This window comes from Hyla sarda, chromosome 1, assembly GCF_029499605.1.
Source record: "Hyla sarda isolate aHylSar1 chromosome 1, aHylSar1.hap1, whole genome shotgun sequence".
In the NCBI taxonomy this organism is placed as follows: domain Eukaryota; kingdom Metazoa; phylum Chordata; class Amphibia; order Anura; family Hylidae; genus Hyla; species Hyla sarda.
In genome coordinates, this window is record NC_079189.1 from 192869 (window position 1) to 220549 (window position 27681).

Here is a 27681-nt window from a genome sequence, read left to right on the forward strand (position 1 = left end):
CCTATGGGATAATAATGATCAGTATAAGAGATCAGTGTGTGCAGTGTTATAGTCTCCTATGGGTTAATAATGATCAGTATAAGAGATCAGTGTGTGCAGTGTTATAGTCTCCTATGGGATAACAATGATCAGTATAAGAGATCAGTGTGTGCAGTGTTATAGTCTCCTATGGGATAACAATGATCAGTATAAGAGATCAGTGTGTGCAGTGTTATAGTCTCCTATGGGATAATAATGATCAGTATAAGAGATCAGTGTGATCAGTGTTATAGGTCCCTATGGGATAATAATGATCAGTATAAGAGATCAGTGTGTGCAGTGTTATAGTCTCCTATGGGATAATAATGATCAGTATAAGAGATCAGTGTGATCAGTGTTATAGTCTCCTATGGGATAACAATGATCAGTATAAGAGATTAGTGTGTGCCGTGTTATAGTCTCCTATGGGATAACAATGATCAGTATAAGAGATTAGTGTGTGCCGTGTTATAGTCTCCTATGGGATAACAATGATCAGTATAAGAGATTAGTGTGTGCCGTGTTATAGTCTCCTATGGGATAACGGTTTTTCACCCGGACCAAAAAACGTGGTAGACTACGGTTTTGGGTACGGGTAAAAAAAAAACGTACAAAGCCGTATAAGACGCAAGAAGGACTAAACCGGATGATGAGTTTGACATACGGTTTACAAATGTTAAGTCAATGCATACGGTTTTCTATATGGTCCCGTACGGTTTTCTATACGGTCCCGTTCGGTTTTTAACTTGAAACCATATACGGGAACTGTATGGCAAAAACGTGGTGTGCGTGCGCCCTTACAGGATGGATGCCGGTTTGTTGCCAAGCGTAACAGCACAATAAGCAACATTCTGTCACTCAGCCCTTTCACTTCTGTCGATAACAGTGGTCAACAAATAAGAAGCGGTTATGTCACCAGGGGAATGTCCCCTGAGGACGCACCAGACGCATAATTTGCAAATACACGCACAAAACTTCCACTATAACACAACAAGCTTTTAAAATCCTCTCACACATCTCATGTACTGCATCACATGCACAACATGTGCCAAACAATATATAGGGTCTACATATAGACAACTAACCCCTTAATAAAGGAGTACTCCGGTGGAAAACCTTTTCTTCAACTGGTGCCAGAAAGTTAAACAGATTTGTACATTTAAAAATCTTAATCCTTCCAGTACTTATTATCTGCTGAATACTACAGAGGAAATTCTTTTCTTTTTGGAACACAGTGCTCTCTGCTGACATCTCTGTCCATTTTAGGAACTGTCCAGAGTAGGAGAAAATCCCCCTAGCAAACATATGCTGCTCTGGACAGTTCCTAAAATGGACAGAGATGTCAGCAGAGAGCACTGTGCTCGTGAGGTCAGCAGAGAGCACTGTGTTCCAAAACAAAAATAAAAGAATTTCCTCTGCAGTATTCAGCAGCTAATAAGTACTGAAAGGATTAAGATCTTTTTTTCTTTTAAAATTAAGAACTTTTATTGATAAATATAAAGGAACAAGAAAGGATTAAGATTTTTTAATAGAAGTAATTTACAAATCTGTTTAACTTTCTGGCACCAGTTGATAAAAAAAAAAATAATAATAATAATAATAATAATAATTCCACCAGAGTACCCCTTTAATTCTTGGACTCAGCGGTTTTCTGTTTTTGCATTTTCATTTTTTCCTCTTCACCTTCTAAAAATCATAACTCTTTCAATTTTCCACCTAAAAATCCATATTGTGGCTTATTTTTTGCTTCGCCAATTCTGCTTTGCAGGGACATCAGTCATTTTACCAAAAATCCCCGGTAAAACAGAAAAAAATCATTGTGCGACAAAATTGAAGAAAACACGTCATTTTGTAACTTTTGGGGGCTTCCGTTTCTACGCAGTATATTTTTCGGTATAAATGCCCCCTTCTCTTCATTCTGTAGGTCCATACAGTTATAATGATCCCCGACTTACCGTATATACCCGAGTATAAGCCGAGACCCCTAATTTCAACCCAAAATCCCAGGAAAAGTTATTGACTCGAGTATAAGCCTAGGGTGGGAAATACATCATCCCCCCCTGTCATCATCCAGACCCCCGTCATTAACATCCTCATCGTCATCACCGCCTGTCATCATCCAGACCCTCATCATCATCACCTGTCATCATCCCACACATCCCCCCTTCATCATCACCTGTCATCATCCCACACATCCCCCCTTCATCATCCCCTTGTCATCATCCCCCACATCCCCCCTTCATCATCACCTGTCATCATCCCACACATCCCCCCTTCATCATCACCTGTCATCATCCCACACATCCCCCCCTTCATCATCACCTGTCATCATCCCACACATCCCCCCTTCATCACCTGTCATCATCCCACACATCCCCCCTTCATCATCACCTGTCATCATCCCACACATCCCCCCTTCATCATCACCTGTCATCATCCCACACATCCCCCCTTCATCATCCCCTTGTCATCATCCCACACATCCCCCCTTCATCATCCCCTTGCCATCATCCCCCACATCCCCCCTTCATCATCACCTGTCATCATCCCACACATCCCCCCTTCATCATCCCCTTGTCATCATCCCCACCCCCCTTCATCATCCCCTTGTCATCATCCCACACATCCCCCCTTCATCATCCCCTTGTCATCATCCCCACCCCCTTCATCATCCCCTTGTCATCATCCCCACCCCCCTTCATCATCATCCCACACACACCCCTTCGTCATCCCCACCCCCCTTCATCATCCCCTTGTAATCATCCCACACCCCCCTTCCCCCCCTTCATCATCCCCTTGTCATCATCCCAACCCCCCTTCATCATCCCCCCCCCCCCCCCTTCATCATCCTCTTGTCATCATCCGCCCGCAGTGGTCTTCAACATGCGGACCTCCAGAGGTTTCAAAACTACAACTCCCAGCAAGCTCGGGCAGCCATCGGCTGTCCGGGCTTGCTGGGAGTTGTAGTTTTGAAACCTCCGGAGGTCCGCAGGTTGAAGACCACTGCGGCCTTCGACATCATCCAGCCCCCTCTCACCCCCCTTAGTTCTGTACAGTACTCTCCTTCGGTCGGCGCTGGTCCGGTCCTGCAGGACTGTCCGGTGAGGAGGTGGTCCGGTGGGATACTGGTTCCGGGCTGCTATCTTCACCGGGAAGGCCTCTTCTCCGCGCTTCCGGCCCGAAATAGAGGCGTTGCCTGGACGATGACGCAGAAGTACGTTGGCAATGAACGCACCTCTGCGTCGTTGTCAAGGCAACGTGACTATTCTGAGGCCGGGCCCGAAGCGCTTAGAAGAGGCCTCCCCGGTGAAGATAGCAGCCCGGAACCACTATCCCACCGGACCACCTCCTCTCCGGACAGTCCTGCAGCACCGGACCAGCGCCGAGCGGAGGAGAGTACTGTACAGAACTAAAGGGGGGTGAGAGGGGGCTGGATGATGTCGAAGGCCGCAGTGGTCTTCAACCTGCGGACCTCCGGAGGTTTCAAAACTACAACTCCCAGCAAGCCAGGACAGCCGATGGCTGCCCGGGCTTGCTGGGAGTTGTAGTTTTGAAACCTCTGGAGGTCCGCAGGTTGAAGACCACTGCGGGTGGAGAGTTCACTCGAGTATAAGCCGAGGGGGGTGTTTTCAGCACGAAAAATCGTGCTGAAAAACTCGGCTTATACTCGAGTATATACGGTATATAGGTTGGATATTGTCTTCTGGAAAATCATAACTATATGCAGGAAAATGTATACGCTTAAAATTGTCCTCTTCTGACCCCTATAACTTTATTTTTCCGTGTTTGGGGCGGTATGAGGCTCATTTTTTGCGCCGTGATCTGAAGTTTTTAGCGGTAACATTTTTGCATTGATTGGACTTTTTGATCGCTTTTTATTAATTTTTTCATTATATAAAAAGTGACCAAAAATACACTATTTTGGACTTTGGAATTCTTTTGTGTGTACGCCATTGACCGAGCGGTTTAATTAATTATATATTTACGCACGCAGCGACACCATATATGTTTATTTACACTGTTTTTTTTATGGGAAAAGGGGGGTGATTCAAACTTTTATTAGGGAAGGGGTTAAATCACATTTATTAACTTTTTTTTGCAGTGTTATAGCTCCCATCGGGGTCTAGAACACTGCACACACTGATCTCTTATACTGATCATTGTTATCCCATAGGAGACTATAACACTGCACACACTGATCTCTTATACTGATCATTATTATTCCATAGGAGACTATAACACTGCACACACTGATCTCTTATACTGATCATTATTATTCCATAGGAGATATAACACTGCACACACTGATCTCTTATACTGATCATTGTTATCCCATAGGAGACTATAACACTGCACACACTGATCTCTTATACTGATCATTGTTATCCCATAGGAGACTATAACACTGCACACACTGATCTCTTATACTGATCATTATTATCCCATAGGAGACTATAACACTGCACACACTGATCTCTTATACTGATCATTATTATCCCATACGAGACTATAACACTGCACACACTGATCTCTTATTCTGATCATTATTATCCCATAGGAGAATATAACACTGCACACACTGATCTCTTATACTGATCATTGTTATCCCATAGGAGACTATAACACTGCACACACTGATCTCTTATACTGATCATTGTTATCCCATAGGAGACTATAACACTGCACACACTGATCTCTTATACTGATCATTCTTATCCCATAGGAGACTATAACACTGCACACACTGATCTCTTATACTGATCATTGTTATCCCATAGGAGACTATAATACTGATCACACTGATCTCTTATACTGATCATTATTATCCAATAGGAGACTATAATACTGATCACACTGATCTCTTATACTGATCATTATTATCCCATAGGGGACTATAACACTGCACACACTGATCTCTTATACTGATCATTATTATCCCATAGGAGACTATAACACTGCACACACTGATCTCTTATACTGATCATTATTATCCCATAGATTATAACACTGCACACACTGATCTCTTATACTGATCATTGTTATCCCATAGGAGATTATAACACTGCACACACTGATCTCTTATACTGATCATTATTATCCCATAGGAGACTATAACACTGCACACACTGATCTCTTATAGTCTCCTATGGGATAACAATGATCAGTATAAGAGATCAGTGTGTGCAGTGTTATAGTCTCCTATGGGATAATAATGATCAGTATAAGAGATCAGTGTGTGCAGTGTTATAATCTCCTATGGGATAACAATGATCAGTATAAGAGATCAGTGTGTGCAGTGTTATAATCTATGGGATAATAATGATCAGTATAAGAGATCAGTGTGTGCAGTGTTATAGTCTCCTATGGGATAACAATGATCAGTATAACACTGCACACACTGAACTTTTACCTTAATCCCTGCAAAGCCATAGCTTTGCATGGATCAGCGTTATAGGGGGACATCGTGATTTTATCGCGATAGTCCCGATAAGCCCGACTGAGCTGCCAGGAAGCTTTTACTTTTGTTTTGGACGCGGCGATCAACTTTGATCGCCGGTGTCTGAAGGGTTAATAGCGCGCAGCACAAACAACTATATGTGCCGTGCGCTATTAGGCCAGGGTCCCGGCTATCATCAGCAGCTGGGACCGACCCGGCGTGATGCGGGGTCACGGCTTGACCGCGTTTTAAACACCGGGACCTGGCACAGGGCGTACAGGTACGCCCTGTGTCCTTAAAAGGTTAAGGCCTCAGCGTTTTTTTCTGTTTTTGGACTTTCCTTTTTTCCTCCTTACCTTTTAAAAATCCTAACCCTTTCAATTTTGCACCTAAAAAAAAAACCATATGAGGATTTTTTATTTTGCGCCACATATTCTACTTTGTAATGACAGTAATTTTACCCAAAAATCTACAGCAAAAAGGGGGAAAAAAATTATTGTGCGACAAAATTGAAGAAAAAACGCCATTTTGTAATTTTGGGTTCTTCCGTTTCTGTGCAGTGCAATTTTCGGTAAAAAAGACACCTCATCATTATTCTGTAGGTCCATACGGTTAAGATGATCCCCGACTTATATAGGTGATTTTGTCGGACTTCTGAAAAAAATCATAACTTCATGCAGGAAAATTAACACATTTTAAATGATCCTTTTCTGACCCCTATAATTTTTTTTTTTTCGGGTACGGGGCGGTATAAGGACTCATTTTTTGTGTTGTGATCTGAAGTTTTTATCGGTACCATTTTTGTTTTGATTGGACTTATTGATCGCATAAAAAGTGACCAAAAATACACTATTTTGGACTTTGGACCGTGCGGTTTACTAAACAATATATTTTTATACTTCAGACATTTACGCACACAGCGATACCACATATGTTTATTTTTATTATGTTTATATATTTTTTAGATGGAATTTGGGAAAAGGGGGGTAAGAGTACCTCTCATCAAATTTATTTATACTTGTTATACTTTAACATATATATATATATATAAATAATTTTGTAATTGGGTTCTAATAAAAAAAATATGTATACTTTGTGTTTTATGTGTTTGAGATTCTTGCCACTAGGGGTCTCCCTTGGAGTCCCTTCTTTAGTGATTTCGGACTCACGCTGGCCTGGTGGCTGAGTCCGAAATCTCATACTCAGTGAGGCTCCCCACCTGTCAGACAGGCGGGAGCGAGCGCTGTGCGCGCATCCACGCAGGGTGCGCTCCTGGCTCTGCTGGCTAGTGGCGTCTTCAGGCTCCTCGTGCTGACAAGGAGCACCGACACGTGATGACCGAGAGTCAGTGGAGCGCAGCTCATGAAGATAGAAGGATTGTTTAGAACAGGGGTCTCAAACTCAAATTATCAGGGGGCCACTGGAGTTGGCAGCTGGATGAGGCTGGGCTGCATGCGCCCCTTACATACGCCCCTCATCATCCACCAGCAACACCCTCCACCAGCAGTAGCACCTCCATCATCCACCAGCAACCCCCCCCCCCCCCATTCCCCCTACCCAGTGTGGTAATAGCATGAGCTGAAGGATGATGGGGGTGCTACTTCTGGGGGTTCCCCACATTAGGCAGTAGCAGGCTCCCCCATTAGGCAGTAGCAGGCTCCCCACATTAGGCAGTAGCAGGCTCCCCACATTAGGCAGAAGCAGGCTCCCCACATTAGGCAGAAGCAGGCTCCCCACATTAGGCAGAAGCAGGCTCCCCACATTAGGCAGAAGCAGGCTCCCCACATTAGGCAGAAGCAGGCTCCCCACATTAGGCAGAAGCAGGCTCCCCACATTAGGCAGAAGCAGGCTCCCCACATTAGGCAGTAGCAGGTCCCCCACATTAGGTAGTAGCAGGTCCCCCACATTAGGTAGGCAGCAGGTTCCCCACATTAGGTAGGCAGCAGGTTCCCCACATTAGGTAGGCAGCAGGTTCCCCACATTAGGTAGTCAGCAGGTCCCCCACATTAGGTAGCAGCAGGTTCCCCACATTAGGTAGCATTGTCTTTCCCCCCAGCTCACACACACACAGACAACCTTACCTGTCCTGCGCTTCTCCTCTCCAGTGTAGTGAAGAAAACTGTGTCTTGAAGCGTTCTGTGTCCCGAACAGCTGATGAAAGTGCTTAGACACTGTGATTGGTTGATGGGGGGGTGTGCAGTCTCGCTCTGCTCAGGACACAGAACGCTTCAAGACACAGTTTTCTTCACTACACCGGCTGGAGACGTGGAGAAGGGCGGGGTAAGTGAAACCTTCAAGCATTTAGCGCTGCTTGCCCGAAGGGCAATACAAATTACATATACATGGTGCGGGCCACAAACTTTCATTCCGTGGGCCGCAAATGGCCAGGAGTTTGAGACCCCTGGTTTAGATAGAAGGAAGAAGGGCAGAAGCCGCCGTCCCGGCAAGGCTTCACATGACGTTGCGTCTGCCGGGAACGCCCACTTCCTCCCCTCTCACAAGTTCCTAACTGAGCTGCCAAAGATGAAGATAAAAAAGGTATTTATAGGGGGTTTACACCTGAAATAAACACTAGGATAGATATAGTGACAGGGGAAGATGGGGAGGGGATTAGGGAAAGTTTAGTTGATAAGTACTATTTAAACCTTTTTTAAACCTTTTATTTATTTTTTATACACATTATTAGTCCCTTTAGGGGACTTTTAGGAGGAATCATCTGATTCCTTACAGATCAATGTGGTTCCATAAAACCACATTGATCTGTGTGCTCTGCGCTCGATTGATAAAGCCTGGTCCTTCCTGACTATCATTCACAGTGCAGCAGCCGACACAGGAGGAGAGGTAAACCTCCAGGCTACCACGGCAGTGGATCCTTCAAAAAGGACCTGAAGAAGAAGGATGAACCTTTGAAACGCCTTCTAGCCGAAATCGGATTTTTCTGCCGGAATACTGCGGTAGCCTCGCCAGGTTATCCCAGAACCAGCCGTTTCCTCCTGTATCTTCACCGCTGGCACCGCCTCCCGATACTGCAACAGCCTCCCGATACTGCAACCTGTTACATGTGATCCCAGTGTTGTGCCTGCCTGCACAATGCCAATAGGTGAGTGATTTTCCCCATTTTGGAACAACTGTCCAACCCCAAAAAAACTGGGATTAAATGCACTACATAGCGCCATCTCTGCTTTTTTTTCTCCCTCTCCTCCTCTTCACTCGGAGTAACTGCCAATGAACATGTTTCAAGACCTCCTTGGGGAGGAAACTGAATTAAAGGGTAAATTCATCAAAAAAAACTTATATTATAGATTAATGTATGCAGAATAACTTTCCAATAGCATGTTATTAAAAAATATGCTTCTATTTAATTTCCACTTTGAAAAAATGACCCCTAGGGGTCTCCCTACCAGTCCTGGCCGCAAGCCTTTTTATAACTTTCAGACTCATGCTGGAGTCCTAAATCTCAGACTGCAGCAGGGACACAGACAAGCTCAGCACTGCTCCCTGCCAAGGGGTGGGGCTATGATATCACAAGCTCCCAGCTCCAGCGTTCGGAAGACTTTGTTCCAAATGCTAAGCAGCAGAGTACCCCTTCAAACTTTTTTAGGTGTGCATTTCCCGGATGTCCTTATGCACACACAACCGGGATTTCTTGCTGTGAGTGGCATTTGCCTCGTCATGTGGCTTGAGGTTTCATTTCGGCACGCATTGAGTTAACTACCGTGATTGTGTGTGCACAATTTCATTAGGAGGCAGTGCTATTACAGACGAGTATTATTTATTTTCTTTATACCTTGATAAAGACTATACGGAACGCGTTGTTTGGTTTTACTTGCGCTGCCTTTGTGATTTTATCTATGGATTAAATATAGAAGTTTCTTTTATATTCTGCTCCGGAGAGCTGGACTGTTCCTTGGATTCTTCCCATTGCTCCTCTACATTAAGAAGTGTTTCCCCTCGGAGTCGGTGTCTTTATTATCGGTCAGATACATTTCAGGGGTCCTAGGAACCGTCCCGTACAGCAGGGAAGGGGTTAATAAAGTCAGATTCTGGAGAATTCTATCGAGACCAGAGGGACATAACTGATCTATAGAGATAATATAAACCTGAAACATAAAGGGAACTCTAATGTCTCCTCTTACCTTGTGATGTGAGGGGCCGGTGATCCTCCATCATGACTATGTCCTGGTACAGATCCTTGTGTCCTTCTACATACTCCCACTCCTCCATGGAGAAATAGACCGCCACATCCTGACACCTTATAGGAACCTGACACACAATGATACCGTCATCACCAGACCCCTCCATTACTGTATAATGTCCCAGCAGTGTCACCTCTCTAATCATCACCAGACCCCTCCATTACTGTATAATGTCCCAGCAGTGTCACCTCTCTATTCATCACCAGACCCCTCCATTACTGTATAATGTCCCAGCAGTGTCACCTCTCTAATCATCACCAGACCCCTCCATGACTGTATAATGTCCCAGCAGTGTCACCTCTCTAATCATCACCAGACCCCTCCATTACTGTATAATGTCCCAGCAGTGTCACCTCTCTAATCATCACCAGACCCCTCCATTACTGTATAATGTCCCAGCAGGGTCACCTCTCTAATCAGCACCAGACCCCTCCATTACTGTATAATGTCCCAGCAGTGTCACCTCTCTAATCATCACCAGACCCCTCCATTACTGTATAATGTCCAGCAGTGTCACCTCTCTAATCACCAGACCCCTCCATTACTGTATAATGTCCCAGCAGTGTCACCTCTCTAATCATCACCAGACCCCTCCATTACTGTATAATGTCCCAGCAGTGTCACCTCTCCAGTCATCACCAGACCCCTCCATTACTGTATAATGTCCCAGCAGTGTCACCTCTCTAATCATCACCAGACCCCTCCATTACTGTATAATGTCCAAGCAGTGTCACCTCTCCAGTCATCACCAGACCCCTCCATTACTGTATAATGTCCCAGCAGTGTCACCTCTCCAGTCATCACCAGACCCCTCCATTACTGTATAATGTCCCAGCAGTGTCACCTCTCTATACAGTAATGGAGGGGTCTGGTGATGACTGGAGAGGTGACCCTGCTGGGACATTATACAGTAATGGAGGGGTCTGGTGATGACTGGAGAGGTGACACTGCTGGACATTATACAATAATGGAGGGGTCTGGTGATGATTAGAGAGGTGACACTGATGGGACATTATACAGTAATGGAGGGGTCTGGTGATGATTAGAGAGGTGACACTGCTGGGACATTATACAGTAATGGAGGGGTCTGGTGATGATTAATGTCCCAGCAGTGTCACCTCTCTAATCATCACCAGACCCCTCCATTATTGTATAATGTCCAGCAGTGTCACCTCTCCAGTCATCACCAGACCCCTCCATTACTGTATAATGTCCCAGCAGGGTCACCTCTCCAGTCATCACCAGACCCCTCCATTACTGTATAATGTCCCAGCGGTGTCACCTCTCCAGTCATCACCAGACCCCTCCATTACTGTATAATGTCCCAGCAGTGTCACCTCTCCAGTCATCACCAGACCCCTCCATTACTGTATAATGTCCCAGCAGTGTCACCTCTCCAGTCATCACCAGACCCCTCCATTACTGTATAATGTCCCAGCAGTGTCACCTCTGTAGTCATCACCAGACCCCTCCATTACTGTATAATGTCCCAGCAGTGTCACCTCTCCAGTCATCACCAGACCCCTCCATTACTGTATAATGTCCCAGCAGTGTCACCTCTGCAGTTATCACCAGACCCCTCCATTACTGTATAATGTCCCAGCAGTGTCACCTCTCCAATCATCACCAGACCCCTCCATTACTGTATAATGTCCCAGCAGTGTCACCTCTCTAATCATCACCAGACCCCTCCATTACTGTATAATGTCCCAGCAGTGTCACCTCTCCAGTCATCACCAGACCCCTCCATTACTGTATAATGTCCCAGCAGTGTCACCTCTCTAATCATCACCAGACCCCTCCATTACTGTATAATGTCCCAGCAGTGTCACCTCTCCAGTCATCACCAGACCCCTCCATTACTGTATAATGTCCCAGCAGTGTCACCTCTCCAGTCATCACCAGTCCCCTCCATTACTATATAATGTCCCAGCAGTGTCACCTCTCTAATCATCACCAGACTCCTCCATTACTGTATAATGTCCCAGCAGTGTCACCTCTCCAGTCATCACCAGCCCCCACCATTACTGTATAATGTCCCAGCAGTGTCACCTCTCCAGTCATCACCAGACCCCTCCATTACTGTATAATGTCCCAGCAGTGTCACTTCTCCAGTCATCACCAGACCCCTCCATTACTGTGTAATGTCCCAGCAGGGTCACCTCTCCAGTCATCACCAGACCCCTTCATTACTGTATAATGTCCCAGCAGTGTCACCTCTCTAATCATCACCAGACCCCTCCATTACTGTATAATGTCCCAGCAGTGTCACCTCTCCAGTCATCACCAGACCCCTCCATTACTGTGTAATGTCCCAGCAGGGTCACCTCTCCAGTCATCACCAGACCCCTTCATTACTGTATAATGTCCCAGCAGTGTCACCTCTCCAGTCATCACCAGACCCCTCCATTACTGTATAATGTCCCAGCAGTGTCACCTCTCTAGTCAGCAGCTCAGTGATCCTGTGGGTGAGTTCTAGGATCTTCTTCTCATGTATCGGTGAGTGAGGTGGAGGCTCCGTGATGGGGCCCCGGGCCCTGCTCTGTCCTCCTGTCACACAAGGGGTTACAATGTCTCCAGACGTGTTCTTCACTATCATGTAATCCTGTATATGGTGAGAAAATGATCAGTAAATATATTATAAAGCTGGACATACATATTTTATAGTGGTAAGGAGAAGTAGTCAGTATAGACCGGACCCTACAAATGTCTGATGTGTATGGAAGGTCAGGGCCGGATTAATGTAGGGGCTGATGGGGCTGCAGCTCCAGGCCCCAACGGGAAAATAGGCCCAGCAGCCCGCATAGGCTTGTTAACAGATAAAGAGGGCCGGCCCTGATTCTTACTTACGGTCCTGGGTGGTCATGTGGGCTGGGTAAACTCCTGACCCCCGTCACAGGATGCTCCTCCCCCTGCCAGAAAGAGCAGCGTATGTGCTGGGTTCCTGCTCGGCCCACACCTGTCTAATTTAAATGTGGCTGTGTGACTGTATGACAGAGATCCCACCGGTGGTCATTGCTCTCTGCCTCTGGAGTCCCCAAAAAAGCCATGAACTCACTTGCCATTCAGGTACACAGAAAAGCCAGGTGACTATTTCTCACTTAGCTTTTCAATGCTCCTGAATGGTATGTCTGCTTATAATAGCTCAGCTATTATAGACAGATTTACCTATAATTCTTGGTCAAATCTATCTATAATAGCTGAGCTATTATAAGCAGTTATGCCATTCAGGAGCATAAAAAAATATAGGTGAGACATTGTCACCTAGCTTTTCCATGCTCCTGAATGCCATTGCTGCTTATAGCCTATAAAAGGATAACTTGCTATAAATTATTGGCTTTAATATCTTAAAATGTCTATAACAGCTTAACTAATATAAAGCAGAAATGGCACTAAGGAGCACAGAAAAGGGGGGGCGTGGCCTGGCGGTTGAGATGAGCGGTCGCACACTGTAGGTGCTCCCGCTTAGAGCCTGCATTTTACCTATCCTGTACTGAATCCTGGAGCCTCTGACTCCGCTGACCCGACTCAGGACCAAAACGATTGCACCTAAACTGGATCCTACAAAACAGAAGGATAGATCTGCGGTGGAGAAGCTGCGAGACTATGCCTGTGCGGTGAAACAAGATGGCGCTGGGCGGGCTGGGCCGCAAAGTCGAGCGGAGGAGCGAGAGGCCTTGTCACCCGATGACGACTCTGCCGGCCCTGAGCTGACCCTTCGGGAGGTGAGCGACACCCTCTTGATGGCTATTCAGACGTGCCGGACCTCCCTTACGGGCAAGATGGAGAAGGTCAGGGTGGATGTTGGCCTTCTCCGGCAAGATCTGCAGAGTCTCCGGGAGCGGGTTGGGGAGACGGAGACTCGCATCTCCACTCTTAGAGGACACGGTACAGCCCTTACCTTCCTCCTTACGAGCGGTGCAGGAGCAGCTGGAGTCGGCCTGCCAGAAGAATGACGACCTCGAGAACCGGCTGCGCCGGAACAACATACGGGTGATAGGTCTCCCGGAACGCGCAGAGGGCCAGAATCCCAGGGCCTTTGTGGAAACATGGATTCGGGAGCTCATGCCAGATGCTCCCTTCTCTGCTGCTTATGCTGTAGAGAGGGCGCACCGAGTGCCGGCGAAACCACCTGTACCGGGGGCCCCTCCTCGCCCGCTGCTAGCAAGATTCCTCAATTGCAATGACCGGGACCTGATACTCCGTTCTGCCCGCCGGCTGCCGGAGATCACGGTCCAGAATGCCAAGGTGTCCATCTTCCCGGACTTCTCCTCCGATCTCCAGCGCAAGAGGGCCTCCTTCACTTATGTTAAGGCACGGTTGCGTGAACGGGGGGTGCCGTACTCCATGGCCTACCCTGTCCGACTCCGGGTGGTGGATGGAGACCGGGCGATTTTCTTTGCCACCCCGCAGGACGCAGATGAATGGCTGAGTAGGCGAAGGTGAACCTGCTGCCCCTGGCGGGACCTAGCTGCCTGACCGGACTGATGTAGGTGACAGCCATGGAGTCCCAGCATGTGTCCCTTTTCTACATCTCCTGTCTACCCTGGTTCCCTGCAGTGTTTGAGGTACTGTGTATTTCCCTGCTATCCAACCTATTTGGCACCTTTTTTCCACCCTCTCCCCCCCAGTCCAGACTGCCGTTTTTTTCCCCCCCCCACCGATCACTGTTACCCCTGGGACGTTTTAAGTTTACCCACGTGGGACTGGGCCGGACTTCTGTGGGGAGCATACCCCTCTGTCTTTCCTCCGGTCGGCTGGACCCCCATACCCGGACTGCTCTCTCCCCCCCCCCCCCGGACTTTCAGTGCTGGGACTGCAGTTGGACTCTCACATGGACATTGCATGGCCCTGATGGAACTTTCAAGACTTTCTTCCAGTTCCCCCCACAAATTGGATCCCCCTGCCTGGACATTCCAAATGCTGAATTCCCCCCCTCCCTATGCCCCTGCTTGACCTCTGAAGCGAGGTCACTTCCATGTGCCCTTTATGGGTTGACTAGGGTGTGGGTTATGATGACTGCTCTCCTGCTGGGTGGGTGGCGGGAGACTGGTGTCAATGGTGGTCACTTTGCACTGTTTATTATGCTTTCTACTCCTCCAATTCTCGCTCTGTCTCCTGATGTCTCCTCGTCTGTTCCCTCTTTCCTGCCTTGATTTCTTCCCCCTCCTGAGTATCATACCTTAAGCCTCCTCCTTTTTTCCCCTTGCCTCTTTGTTTCATTGGTGGTCATTTTCTCCCCCCCCCCCCCCCTCTTCTTTATTTGTTTTCCTGTTTTTCCCTCCTATTTCTATCTGTTATCCCCCTTGCCCCTTCTGCAGTTTATATAATCCAGAGGCTCTCATCTACCCCATGTTTGAGCAGGCTCTCCCCACTAGATGGAGCTGTTGCTCTCTCACTGCTTTTCCTGCAGTGGTTATGTGTGCTTTTCTTGTTTTCTTCTACGTTTGTCCCCCATGTTTAGGGGAGGTTTCTCTTGTCAGAATGTGCATTCCCAATGGAGCTTATCTTGTACCACTTCTACCTCTCACCACCCTGGTGCCCTTTCTATTTTCATGGACCCGTGTGTGTTTGTAACAATCTGTTGGTGTGGATGGCTGATGTTTGTGTTGTCTTTATGTGTCTCTTGCTGTGTTCTTTGTGTACACTCTCTTTTACCATGGCGGACCTTAGAGTAATGTCGTGGAATATATACGGGGGGCCCGGGCCCCTCGTAAACGTACAATGGTCTTTGCACATATTAGGAAGTTTCGCCCTCATGTGATAGCATTACAAGAGACACATCTCACCCCGAACAGGGCCCACCAGTTTACCAAACCTTGGGTACAATGGTCTCACCACTCCTTCCATACATCTTTCTCTAGGGGCGTTTCACTTTTGGTTGCTAGGTCAGTGAGATGGGATCCTGTAGCTGTGCGTAGAGACTCACATGGTCGTTATATTTTTGTCTATGCCTATATTAACAATGTGCCTTATGTGCTGCTATGTATTTATAATCCCCCGCCGGCCTCCATGGAGGTATTGCATAGTGCTGTCACTTTTGCCGCTGGCTACCCTTCCGCGCGTGTGCTGTGTATGGGAGATTTTAATATGGTGCCTGACTTGGTCATGGATCGCCACAGTACCAGAGGGGTTCCTTTGGGAACTGGGACCACTCCTCTCTCTTTGTTGGTAGATGAAATTGGCTGGGTGGACATCTTTCGGGATCGCCATCCTCATACTAGACAATTCTCCTGCCACACTCTGGGTCGCAATGCGCTGTCCAGAATCGACCTCGCTTATGGTAATCCGCTTCTCATGTCTCAGCGGTTTCGTATGAACCGCGTGCTGTCTCTGACCATTCTCCATTATTGCTGGACATTCGCGTGGCCGATTCTGGTACACCGCATAGATGGAGAATGCACCCTTTCTGGCTGGATCAGATTGGCCCCAACGACCGAATCCCGGACCAGCTTCAGGTGTTCCTTCAAGCCAATGTTCCTGGAGATTCTCCTGTGCTGGTGTGGGAGACTCTAAAGGCATACCTGCGGGGCTGCCTGCAATCTACGATCTCTTTTATTAAGAAATCTGCATCTCGGCGGGAGGAGGAACTGGCCAGTTCCTGCACCGTTCTGGAGGCCAGATATGTGGCGGACCCTTCAGAGTCTAATAAGGCTTAAACTTCTTAAACTTCAAGCCCCAGATGGGTCTATGCTGCTGGGGGTGGAGGAGATGGCACAAAGTTTTTCTGCTTTTTATACTAACCTTTGTTCTTCGCAGGTTCAATATGATGATGCGGAGCTGGCTTCTTACCTGGACGGCATAGATCTCCCTGTTTTATCTGATAGTGATAGAGACATGTTGGATGCCCCTCTTACGCTCTTGGAAGTGCAGGAAGCAGTAGCTGACATGACTAGGGGTAAGTCCCCGGGCCCGGATGGCCTCCCCTTGGAGGTTTATCTTCGGTACTCGGAGATTCTCCTTCCTCCCCTGTTGGATATGTTTGAAAAGGCATTTATAGACGATATTCTACCTGACTCTATGTACGAGGCGACCATAGTTGTCCTCTTGAAACCTGACAAAGATCCCTTAGAATGTGGCTCCTATCGGCCGATTTCTTTATTAAATCTGGATTATAAAATTCTCACAAAAGTTTTAGCTAAGCGGTTGAATCAGGTAGTACTGTCCATTATACACTCAGATCAGACCGGATTCATGCCGGGCAAGTCCACATCGGACAATATCCGTAGGGTTCAAACTGCCGTCCAGGTGGGAGGGGCTCTGGGTGGTGATTGGGCCTTGGCGTCTTTAGATGCTGCAAAGGCTTTTGACTCGGTGGAGTGGGGGTACCTGCAGGCAGTGCTCTCTAGGTTCGGTTTTGGTCCTGCTTTCCGGAAGTGGGTCTCCCTCCTCTACCGGTGTCCGCGGGCCCAGGTCCTGGTTAATGGTACTTGCTAACGCCCGTTTCCCTTGGGCAGGGGTACGCGTCAGGGGTGCCCTCTGTCCCCACTCCAGTTTGCGGTGGAGCCCCTTGCACTGCGTATCCGCCAGGACCCTGGTTTCCGTGGTATGCCGGTGGGAGATAGGGAAGAACGCATTGGTCTGTACGCGGATGATACAGTGCTCTTTCTCTCAGACCCGTTGGCGACACTGCCGTATGCTATGGCCTTACTGGATAGGTTCGGATTCTATTCTGGGCTGTTTATTAACTGGTCTAAATCCGTTATTATGCCCCTCTTGCGTAAAACTTGGCCCCCCATTATGTGTGGCCTTCCAGTGGTCACGGAGTTTAAGTACCTGGGGATCTTTATCCATAGGGACCCAGCTGGTGACCTATCGTCTAACATCCTCTCACTGATCCCATATGTCAAATCCAAATTTAGAGTTTGGGCTACGCTACCGCTATCTGTTACTGGGCGTGTTAATCTTATTAAACTCATTATCCTTCCTAAATGCCTATATATGTTGGAACACGCTTCTGGGCCTGTCCCTAAATGTTTCTTTGACTCCCTTCACTCTCTTCTGTCCCCATTTATTTGGGGCCCGAATAGACGCAAAATTCGACTTTCTACTTTGCAACGCCCTAAATTAGCGGCAGGTATGTCATTACCCGACTTCTACCTTTACTATTTGGCGGGCCAGCTACGATATCTCAGGCAATGGGTGGGAGAGGATGTTGGAACAGGTCCGGAGCGATCCTTAAATAGCTTTGTCCCGTTCTTGACCCCGAGACTTCTACTGGAGAGTCCCACCCTTGGCGGGCGGGCTTACCTACCCCTTCATAAACTGGCGATCAAGGTGTGGCGTGCTGCTAAGGTGCTCTATGGTTATACTGGTGTGCCATTGGATCTCCCGATGTGGGACAACCCCTTCCTCCCACACATTACTGTCTCTCTGGACCCACCCTTTTGGAGGGGACTCGGGATTCTTACTTTAGACCATGTGTACCGTGACAATGTACTGTGTTCCTTTGATCAGTTACAATCCACCTATGCTTTGCCCAGGCACTGTTTTTTCAGGTATTTACAGTTGCGCCATGCGCTTAATGCTCAGTTCCCTGTAGGTAGTGCCCCTATCTCAGCCTTCCCTCTAATAGGTGTGCTGCGTTCTCAGGGTCCTAGGGGGCTGGTGTCCATCCTGTATACACACCTCATTCAGGCCAAGGTTTCCGGTTCCCAGCTGCCGGCGGTCCGGCATTGGGAGTCCCACATCCCCAATTTGTCTACAGAGATCTGGGAGGAAATATTTTCTTCACATATGCTGGTGTCCCCAGCGGCTAATAATAAATTGATTCAATTGAATGTCATTCATTACAGCTATGTTACCCCTCTCAGACTGTTTAGAATGGGTCGTTCCGACTCTGATGCCTGTCACCGCTGTGGTGATGCCGGAGCGGACTTTTGGCATCTTATTTGGGCTTGCCCCAATATTGAGGCATTTTGGGGGGAGGTTATTCGATTCCTCAACACGCTCGCCCAGCCTCCCTTTTCTGCTGACCCCTTAATCTGTCTATTTGTTGTTTTAGATGAGGAGATGTGGACTCATCATGTCCGCGTCTTCTTGAGGGAAACATTATTCATGGCCAGGAAGGCTATTGCACTTTAGTGGATGGACCCCGGCCCCCCTACTTTATCTCCATGGAAGGCTTTGGTGAATGCAGTGATACCCTTCTCCCATTTGGTATATAAACATAGGAAATGTCCCGGTAAATTTCTTTCAGTGTGGGGTGAGTGGTGCTCCTCTCCGTCCACGCAATGCTCATACTCTATGTCTCCCCGTGGGCCTCCATCTCCGATCCCTGGAGACCGTGTGTGATTACATGGTGCGCTTGTCGTCTTCTCTCTTTTATGTGACATGTTAGCTGGTCCTCTCTCTTCTCTTTTCTTGCACGGGACTGTTTTCTTTCCTTTCTTTTCTTTTCTTTCCCACCTTCCCCCTTCTCTTTCTCCATTTCTTACCTTTTTCTCTTAACTATGATGGTACACAACTTTACCCAGGGTATGCTCCGTGGGGGTGCTCCAATTCCTAGTTTCTAGAGTATCCCGGGTTCTCCCGGTTTGCGGTTGCCGGTTTAGTGTTCTTTATTTTGCACTCTAAGACAAGTAACCCTGTCGTTTACATTCTGTCAGACTGTACTTTGCTCAGGCGCCCTTGAATCAATGTAACGTGTACTACCATGTTGACACTTTATTGGGCCTGCGAGCCGATTGTTCCTTACTTTTCAATAAAACATGTTTAAAAAAAAAATATAAATAAATAAATAAAAGAGCACAGAAAAGCTGGGTGAAAATTTTTCACTGAGCTTTTTCGTGCTCCTGAATGGCATATCTCAGATCTGCTTATCATAGCTCAGCTATTCTAGATAGTTTTATCTATAACTCTTGGTCAAATCTATCTGAGCTATTATAAGCAGTTATGCCATTCAGGAGCATGAAAAAGATAGGTGAGAAATTTTTCACCCAGCTTTTCTGTGCTCCTTAGTGCCATTTCTGCTTATATTAGTTAAGCTATTATAGACAGATTTGCCTATAATTTATAGCAAGTTATCCTTATAGGCTATAAGCAGCAATGACATTCAGGAGCACGGAAAAGCTAGGTGATAGTTTCTCACCTAGCTTTTTTTATGCTCCTGAAAGGCATATCTGCTTATAATAGCTCAACTATTATAGATAGATTTATCTATAAATCTTGGTCAAATCTAATAGTTGAGCTATTATAAGCAGATATGCCTTTCAGGAGCATAAAAAAAGCTAGGTGAGAAATTATCACCTAACTTTTTCATGCTCCTGAATGCCATTGCTGCTTATCATAGCTCAGCTATTATAGATAGATTTATCTATACATCTTGGTCAAATGTATCTATCTATAATAGCTGAGCTATGCTAAGCAGATATGTCATGCAGGAGCATGAAAAAGCTAGGTGATAATTTCTCACCCAGCTTTTTTATGCTCCTGAATGGCATATCTGCTTAGCTATTATAGACAGATTTGCCTAGAAGTTATACACAGATGTGCTTAACCCCTTTCTGCAAAATAAAGGGAATAAAATTGAAATTAACCCCTTCCCTAATAAAAGTTTTAAAGGGGTACTCTGCTGCTCAGCTTTTGGAACAAACTGTTTCGAACGCTGGCAGCGGGAGCTCGTGAAGTCATAGCCCCGCCCCCTCATGTTGTCACACCCCGCCCCCTCAATGCAAGTCTATGGGAGGGGGCGTGACATCCGTCACGCCCCCTCCCATAGACTTGCATTGAGGGGGCGGGGTGTGACGTCATGAGGGGGCGGGGCTATGACTTCACGAGCTCCCGGTGCCAGCGTTCGAAACAGTTTGTTCCAAACACTGAGCAGCGGAGTACCCCTCACCTCCCTCCTCATTTTCCAAATAAAATAAAAAAGTGTGGTATCGCCGCGTGCGTAAATGTTCAAATATAACGTTGAGTAATCTGCATGGTCATTGGCCCAATTTGGGTATCGTAATCGTATGGACCCACGGAATAAAGCGAATGGGGAAGATTTATCAAGTCCTGTATAGAGGAAGCGCGTTGGAGTTGCCCATAGCAACCAGATCACTACTTTCATTTTTAACAAAGGCCTCTCTGATTGGTTGCTATGGGCAACTCAGCCACTTTTCCTCCGGACAGGAACATATATTCAGCTATCCTGGTTATTTTATGTGCAGAAAACATGTGACTGTTGCGCTTTGTTTGTGTTAAGCAAAATTACTTTGTGTTGCGTTTTCATTTTATCTGTTTTTCGATAAAAAAGGCTCATGATCCTCCTAATCCGGCCCTGTGGAGGGCTCCCGACTCTTCTATGATGAAGAAGGTACGGACATCTTTAATTTTATCTACTGTATCCGTGATTGTTAGCGGAGTCTGGCAGCGGCTTCCCCTCCTTTCCCAATTCAGAATACCCTCAGGCTCCGCCATTGTGTATAGGGGAGAAAGAAGGAGATAGGTGACACTGAAGGAGATAGGTGACACTGACTGATTGTTCCCCAGCAGTTCTCTCCTGTGTATGGACGGATTCACAAGACTTCACTTCTCCAGTCATCACCAGTTTATTACTAAAGAGAAAAGTCACCAAAAACTACTCACCTCTCCAGATATCACGTGGATCATCTCTAGGGCCACATCTAGTGTCCTCCTAGTCATGTGGTTTATGTCCTCGTCTACCCCTGGGGGGTCATTCTTCATCATGACTATGTCCTGGTACAGATCCTTGTGTCCTTCTACATACTCCCACTCCTCCATGGAGAAATAGACCGCCACATCCTGACACCTTATAGGAACCTGACACACAATGATACCGTCATCACCAGACCCCTCCATTACTGTATAATGTCCCAGCAGTGTCACCTCTCTAATCATCACCAGACCCCTCCATTACTGTATAATGTCCCAGCAGTGTCACCTCTCCAGTCATCACCAGACCCCTCCATTACTGTATAATGTCCCAGCAGAGTCACCTCTCCAGTCATCACCAGACCCCTCCTTTACTGCATAATGTCCAGCAGTGTCACCTCTCTAATCATCACCAGACCCCTCCATTACTGTATAATGTCCCAGCAGTGTCACCTCTCTAATCATCACCAGACCCCTCCATTACTGTATAATGTCCCAGCAGAGTCACCTCTCCAGTCATCACCAGACCCCTCCATTACTGTATAATGTCCCAGCAGTGTCACCTCTCTAATCATCACCAGACCCCTCCATTACTGTATAATGTCCCAGCAGTGTCACCTCTCCAGTCATCACCAGACCCCTCCATTACTGTATAATGTCCCAGCAGTGTCACCTCTCCAGCCATCACCAGACCCCTCCATTACTGTATAATGTCCCAGCAGTGTCACCTCTCTAATCATCACCAGACCCCTCCATTACTGTATAATGTCCCAGCAGTGTCACCTCTCCAGTCATCACCAGACCCCTCCATTACTGTATAATGTCCCAGCAGTGTCACCTCTCTAATCATCACCAGACCCCTCCATTACTGTATAATGTCCCAGCAGTGTCACCTCTCCAGTCATCACCAGACCCCTCCATTACTGTATAATGTCCCAGCAGTGTCACCTCTCCAGCCATCACCAGACCCCTCCATTACTGTATAATGTCCCAGCAGTGTCACCTCTCCAGTCATCACCAGACCCCTCCATTACTGTATAATGTCCCAGCAGTGTCACCTCTCTAATCATCACCAGACCCCTCCATTACTGTATAATGTCCCAGCAGTGTCACCTCTCCAGTCATCACCAGACCCCTCCATTACTATATAATGTCCCAGCAGTGTCACCTCTCCAGTCATCACCAGACCCCTCCATTACTGTATAATGTCCCAGCAGTGTCACCTCTCCAGTCATCACCAGACCCCTCCATTACTATATAATGTCCAGCAGTGTCACCTCTCTAATCATCACCAGACCCCTCCATTACTGTATAATGTCCCAGCAGTGTCACCTCTCCAGTCATCACCAGACCCCTCCATTACTGTATAATGTCCCAGCAGTGTCACCTCTCCAGTCATCACCAGACCCCTCCATTACTGTCTAATGTCCCAGCAGTGTCACCTCTCCAGTCATCACCAGACCCCTCCATTACTGTATAATGTCCCAGCAGTTTCACCTCTCCAGTCATCACCAGACCCCTCCATTACTGTATAATGTCCCAGCAGTGTCACCTCTCTAGTCAGCAGCTCAGTGATCCTGTGGGTGAGTTCTAGGATCTTCTCCTCATGTATCAGTGAGTGAGGTGGAGGTTCCATGATGGGGCCCCGGCCCCTGCTCGGTCCTCCTGACTCATGGAGATGGCTGCTGGGGGCCACACACTCCCCCCATGTCTTCTTCACTATGGTGTAATCCTGTGTATGGAGAGAGAGAGACAATGAGGGGACTGACCCCAGTATTCCTCCCTCACTACAAAGAGGAGATTGTGCCCCCTGTATAGAGCTCTAGTGAGCACATCTGGAATACTGGGGTCAGTTCTGGAGACATCAGTTCTGGGGCCAACAATGGTGGAAATGTAGATGGGGGACAACAATGGTGGAAATGTAGATGGGGACCCAACAATGGTGGAAATGTAGATGGGGACAACAATGGTGGAAATGTAGATGGGGACAACAATGGTGGAAATGTAGATGGGGACAACAATGGTGGAAATGTAGATGGAGGGACAACAATGGTGGAAATGTAGATGGAGGGACAACAATGATGGAAAACAATGGTGGAAATGTAGATGGGCCCAACAATGGTGGAAATGTAGATGGGGCCCCAACAATGGTGGAAATGTAGATGGGGCCCCAACAATGGTGAAAATGTAGATGGGGCCCCAACAATGGTGGAAATGTAGATGGGGACCCAACAATGGTGGAAATGTAGATGGGGACCCAACAATGGTGGAAATGTAGATGGGGACCCAACAATGGTGGAAATGTAGATGGGGACCCAACAATGGTGGAAATGTAGATGGGGACCCAACAATGGTGGAAATGTAGATGGGGACCCAACAATGGTGGAAATGTAGATGGGGACCCAACAATGGTGGAAATGTAGATGGGGGCCCAACAATGGTGGAAATGTAGATGGGGGCCCAACAATGGTGGAAATGTAGATGGGGGCCCAACAATGGTGGAAATGTAGATGAGGGGACAACAATGGTGGAAATGTAGATGAGGGGACAACAATGGTGGAAATGTAGATGGGGGACAACAATGGTGGAAATGTAGATGGGGGACAACAATGGTGGAAATGTAGATGAGGGGACAACAATGGTGGAAATGTAGATGAGGGGACAACAATGGTGGAAATGTAGATGGGGGACAACAATGGTGGAAATGTAGATGGGGGACAACAATGGTGGAAATGTAGATGGGGGACAACAATGGTGGAAATGTAGATGGGGGACAACAATGGTGGAAATGTAGATGGGGGGACAACAATGGTGGAAATGTAGATGGGGGGACAACAATGGTGGAAATGTAGATGGGGGGACAACAATGGTGGAAATGTAGATGGGGGGACAACAATGGTGGAAATGTAGATGGGGGGACAACAATGGTGGAAATGTAGATGGGGGGACAACAATGGTGGAAATGTAGATGGGGGGACAACAATGGTGGAAATGTAGATGGGGGGACAACAATGGTGGAAATGGTAGATGGGGGGACAACAATGGTGGAAATGGTAGATGGGGGGACAACAATGGTGGAAATGGTAGATGGGGACAACAATGGTGGAAATGTAGATGGGGACAACAATGGTGGAAATGTAGATGAGGGGACAACAATGGTGGAAATGTAGATGAGGGGACAACAATGGTGGAAATGTAGATGAGGGGACAACAATGGTGGAAATGTAGATGAGGGGACAACAATGGTGGAAATGTAGATGGGGACAACAATGGTGGAAATGTAGATGGGGACAACAATGGTGGAAATGTAGATGGGGACAACAATGGTGGAAATGTAGATGGGGGGACAACAATGGTGGAAATGTAGATGGGGGGACAACAATGGTGGAAATGTAGATGGGGGACAACAATGGTGGAAATGTAGATGGGGGACAACAATGGTGGAAATGTAGATGGGGGGGACAACAATGGTGGAAATGTAGATGGGGGGGACAACAATGGTGGAAATGTAGATGGGGGGGACAACAATGGTGGAAATGTAGATGGGGGGGACAACAATGGTGGAAATGTAGATGGGGGACAACAATGGTGGAAATGTAGATGGGTCACCTCACCTCTCCGGTCAGCAGGTGGAGGATCTCCAAGGTGAAGGGTAATACTCTCTTAGTCATCTCATTCCTGTCCTCCTCCATCCTTCTGGAATTTACTTGATACGGTGGAGAATAATAATGGGTCATAAAGAAGAAAGAAAGAACTACAGCAAAAGCCGAATCTTCTCCTGTTATGAATAGAAAATAAATAGAAAAAAGAGGAGTCCAGATTAGATAAAATTTTAAAGGGAGTCCAGTTTACCTCAGATTCTTAGTCTATAGAGACAAGGAAATCTAATAATCTGCACTTAAATGAAGAGAACTGGCTGCACAATAAACAGGGGCGCCGCTAGCACCAGGACCGTATCGGACACTGGGGACAGGAAACATTTTATTGTATTTTGTTCCCTCCCCTGCCACCCTCCTGATTCACTTGCACAATTGGTGTTTCCAGTGAAGAGATGAGAGAGCAAGACAGAGTGAGGGAGAGAGGCCGGCAAATCTCCTCCCACTAGTTTCCAGTGAGCGCGGAGCCGACACAAAGACATAGCCACGCCCCTGAGGAAGGGGCAGGTAATGGAACATCTCATATTTCCTCATGGGGGACGTTTCTTACAATACATTGCAGTCCTGGGTATACAGAAAAAAGAAGGGTATCCAAAGCCAACTCGTGCAAAAGGGAACTTCTATATTATGTTGCCATGAGAAACAGCAAGGACTCAAATGAAGTGACGCGTTTCGGCCCGCAGTCCTGGGTGTAGGGTGTGAAGTGATTTCATCATCAGGGCCCAGGACATGTGGGCCCTCCCCTGACCGCTCCTGTCTTATCACTAATTTTAGTTTATTTTAGGTGTCCGGGAAGTGACACCTTCTGTCAGCAGCAGAAAACAATGACAAGGAGACAGAAGCAGCCAGAGAAGGGAGTGAAGAAACTTACTGTCTGTCATATAAATAGCACATACTATATGTCCCTTCCAAACCCTTTTGACCATCCCACCATTTCCCCTCCAGACTCCTCTGTCCTTCTTCAGACCCCTCTATCCATTCTTGGCCCCTCAGCGCTCCTCCAGACCCCTCTATCCATTCCTGACCCCTCAGTGCTCCTCCAGACCCCCCCTCTAACCATTCCTGGCCCCTCAGTGCTCCTCCAGACCCCCCCTCTATCCATTCCTGGCCCCTCAGTGCTCCTCCAGATCGCTCTATCCATTCCTGATCCCTCAGTGCTCCTCCGGACCCCTCTATCCATTCCTGACCCCTCAGTTCTCCTCCAGACCCCTCTATCCATTCCTTGCCCTCAGTGATCCTCCAGACCCCTCTATCCATTCCTGACCCCTCAGTACTCCTCCAGACCCCTCGATCCATTCCTGACCCCTCAGTACTCCTCCAGATCTCTCTATCCATTCCTGACCCCCTCAGTACTCCCCCAGACCCCTCTATCCATTCCTGACCCCTCAGTGCTCCTCCAGACCCCTCTATCAATTCCTGATCCCTCTATCCATTCCTGGCCCCTCAGTGCTCCTCCAGACCCCTCTATCCATTCCTGGCCCTTCAGTACTCCTCCAGACCCCTCTATCCATTCCTGGCCCTTCAGTACTCCTCCAGACCCCACTATCCATTCCTGGCCCCTCAGTACTCCTCCAGACCCCTCTATCCATTCCTGACCCCTCAGTACTCCTCCAGACCCCTCTATCCATTCCTGGCCCCTCAGTGATCCTCCAGACCCCTCTATCCATTCCTGGCCCCTCAGTTCTCCTCCAGACCCCTCTATCCATTCCTGGCACCTCAGTGCTCCTCCAGACCCCTCTATCCATTCCTGGCCCCTCAGTATTCCTCCAGACCGCTCTATCCATTCCTGACACCTCGGTACTCCCCCAGACCCCTCTATCCATTCCTGACCCCTCGGTACTCCCCCAGACCCCTCTATCCATTCCTGACCCCTTAGTTCTCCTCCAGACCTCTCTATCCATTCCTGACACCTCGGTACTCCTCCAGACCCCTCTATCCATTCCTGACCCCTTAGTTCTCCTCCAGACCTCTCTATCCATTCCTGACACCTCGGTACTCCTCCAGACCCCTCTATCCATTCCTGGCCCCTCAGTACTCCTCCAGACCCCTCTATCCATTCCTGACACCTCGGTACTCCCCCAGACCCCTCTATCCATTCCTGACCCCTCAGTAGTCCACCATTTTTTGATTATCCTTTATGACCAGTTATATCCTGTCATGAATAACGGACGATAGTTGTGACGGGAGAAATAATGGCACGTGCACTAATTTTTCTTCCATTAGAAGAAACGGGTAAATTATCGGCCGTTATTTTTAACAGTCTATGGGTGATGGATGAGCCTTTAAAAGGTGATTCCAGCACAGACTTTCTCTATTCCATCCTGCCCGGGCTGCAAAAAAAGACAAAACAAACTTTCACTTACCTCCCTATGTTCCCCCGGAGCTCCGCCACAGCTGATCGGTCGGCCGGGCTGTCTGCTTCCTACTTCCTTTAGCCCGGTACGTCACACGGCGCTTCAGCCTACCACCGGTCGAGGCAGGGCATTGCTGCGGTCAGTGATAGGCTGAAGCGCCGTGTGATGTACCGGGCTAAAGGAAGTAGGAAGCAGACAGCCCGGCCGACCGATCAGCTGTGGCGGAGCTCCGGGGGAACATAGGGAGGTAAGTGAAAGTTTGTTTTGTCTTTTTTTGCAGTCCAGGCAGGATGGAATAGAAAAAGTCTGCGCCGGACATCTCCTTTAATGTCATCGTTTGCACCCGGTTTATAACATCCCTTATTATTTCTGCGCTCAGAAGAGGTGACATCAGCAGAGGGACTACTACTACTGCCATC

The 27681-nt window shown here is 47.7% G+C and overlaps 1 protein-coding gene across 19 annotated transcripts in view; it reads right to left on the reverse strand.

The window, feature by feature from the left end:
• LOC130277649 (zinc finger protein 569-like) overlaps window positions 1-27681 on the reverse strand; it is a 614204-nt gene that overhangs the window by 17403 nt on the left and 569120 nt on the right. The window contains exons 3-7 of one of the 19 annotated variants that reach the window (XM_056528636.1): window positions 24867-24958; window positions 22805-22984; window positions 21226-21420; window positions 12089-12256; window positions 9592-9718 (exon numbers count right to left, since the gene is read on the reverse strand). The exons of 14 other annotated variants lie outside the window; for them this stretch is intronic. In XM_056528636.1, coding sequence (XP_056384611.1) covers window positions 9592-9718; window positions 12089-12256; window positions 21226-21420; window positions 22805-22984; window positions 24867-24944 — 748 coding nt within the window. In that variant the 5' untranslated portion in view covers window positions 24945-24958. Of the gene's footprint in view, window positions 1-9591; window positions 9719-12088; window positions 12257-21225; window positions 21421-22804; window positions 22985-24866; window positions 25027-27681 lie in introns of those variants that run through there. 4 more of the 19 variants (XM_056528525.1, XM_056528655.1, XM_056528664.1 and 1 more) reach the window with 4 other exon arrangements.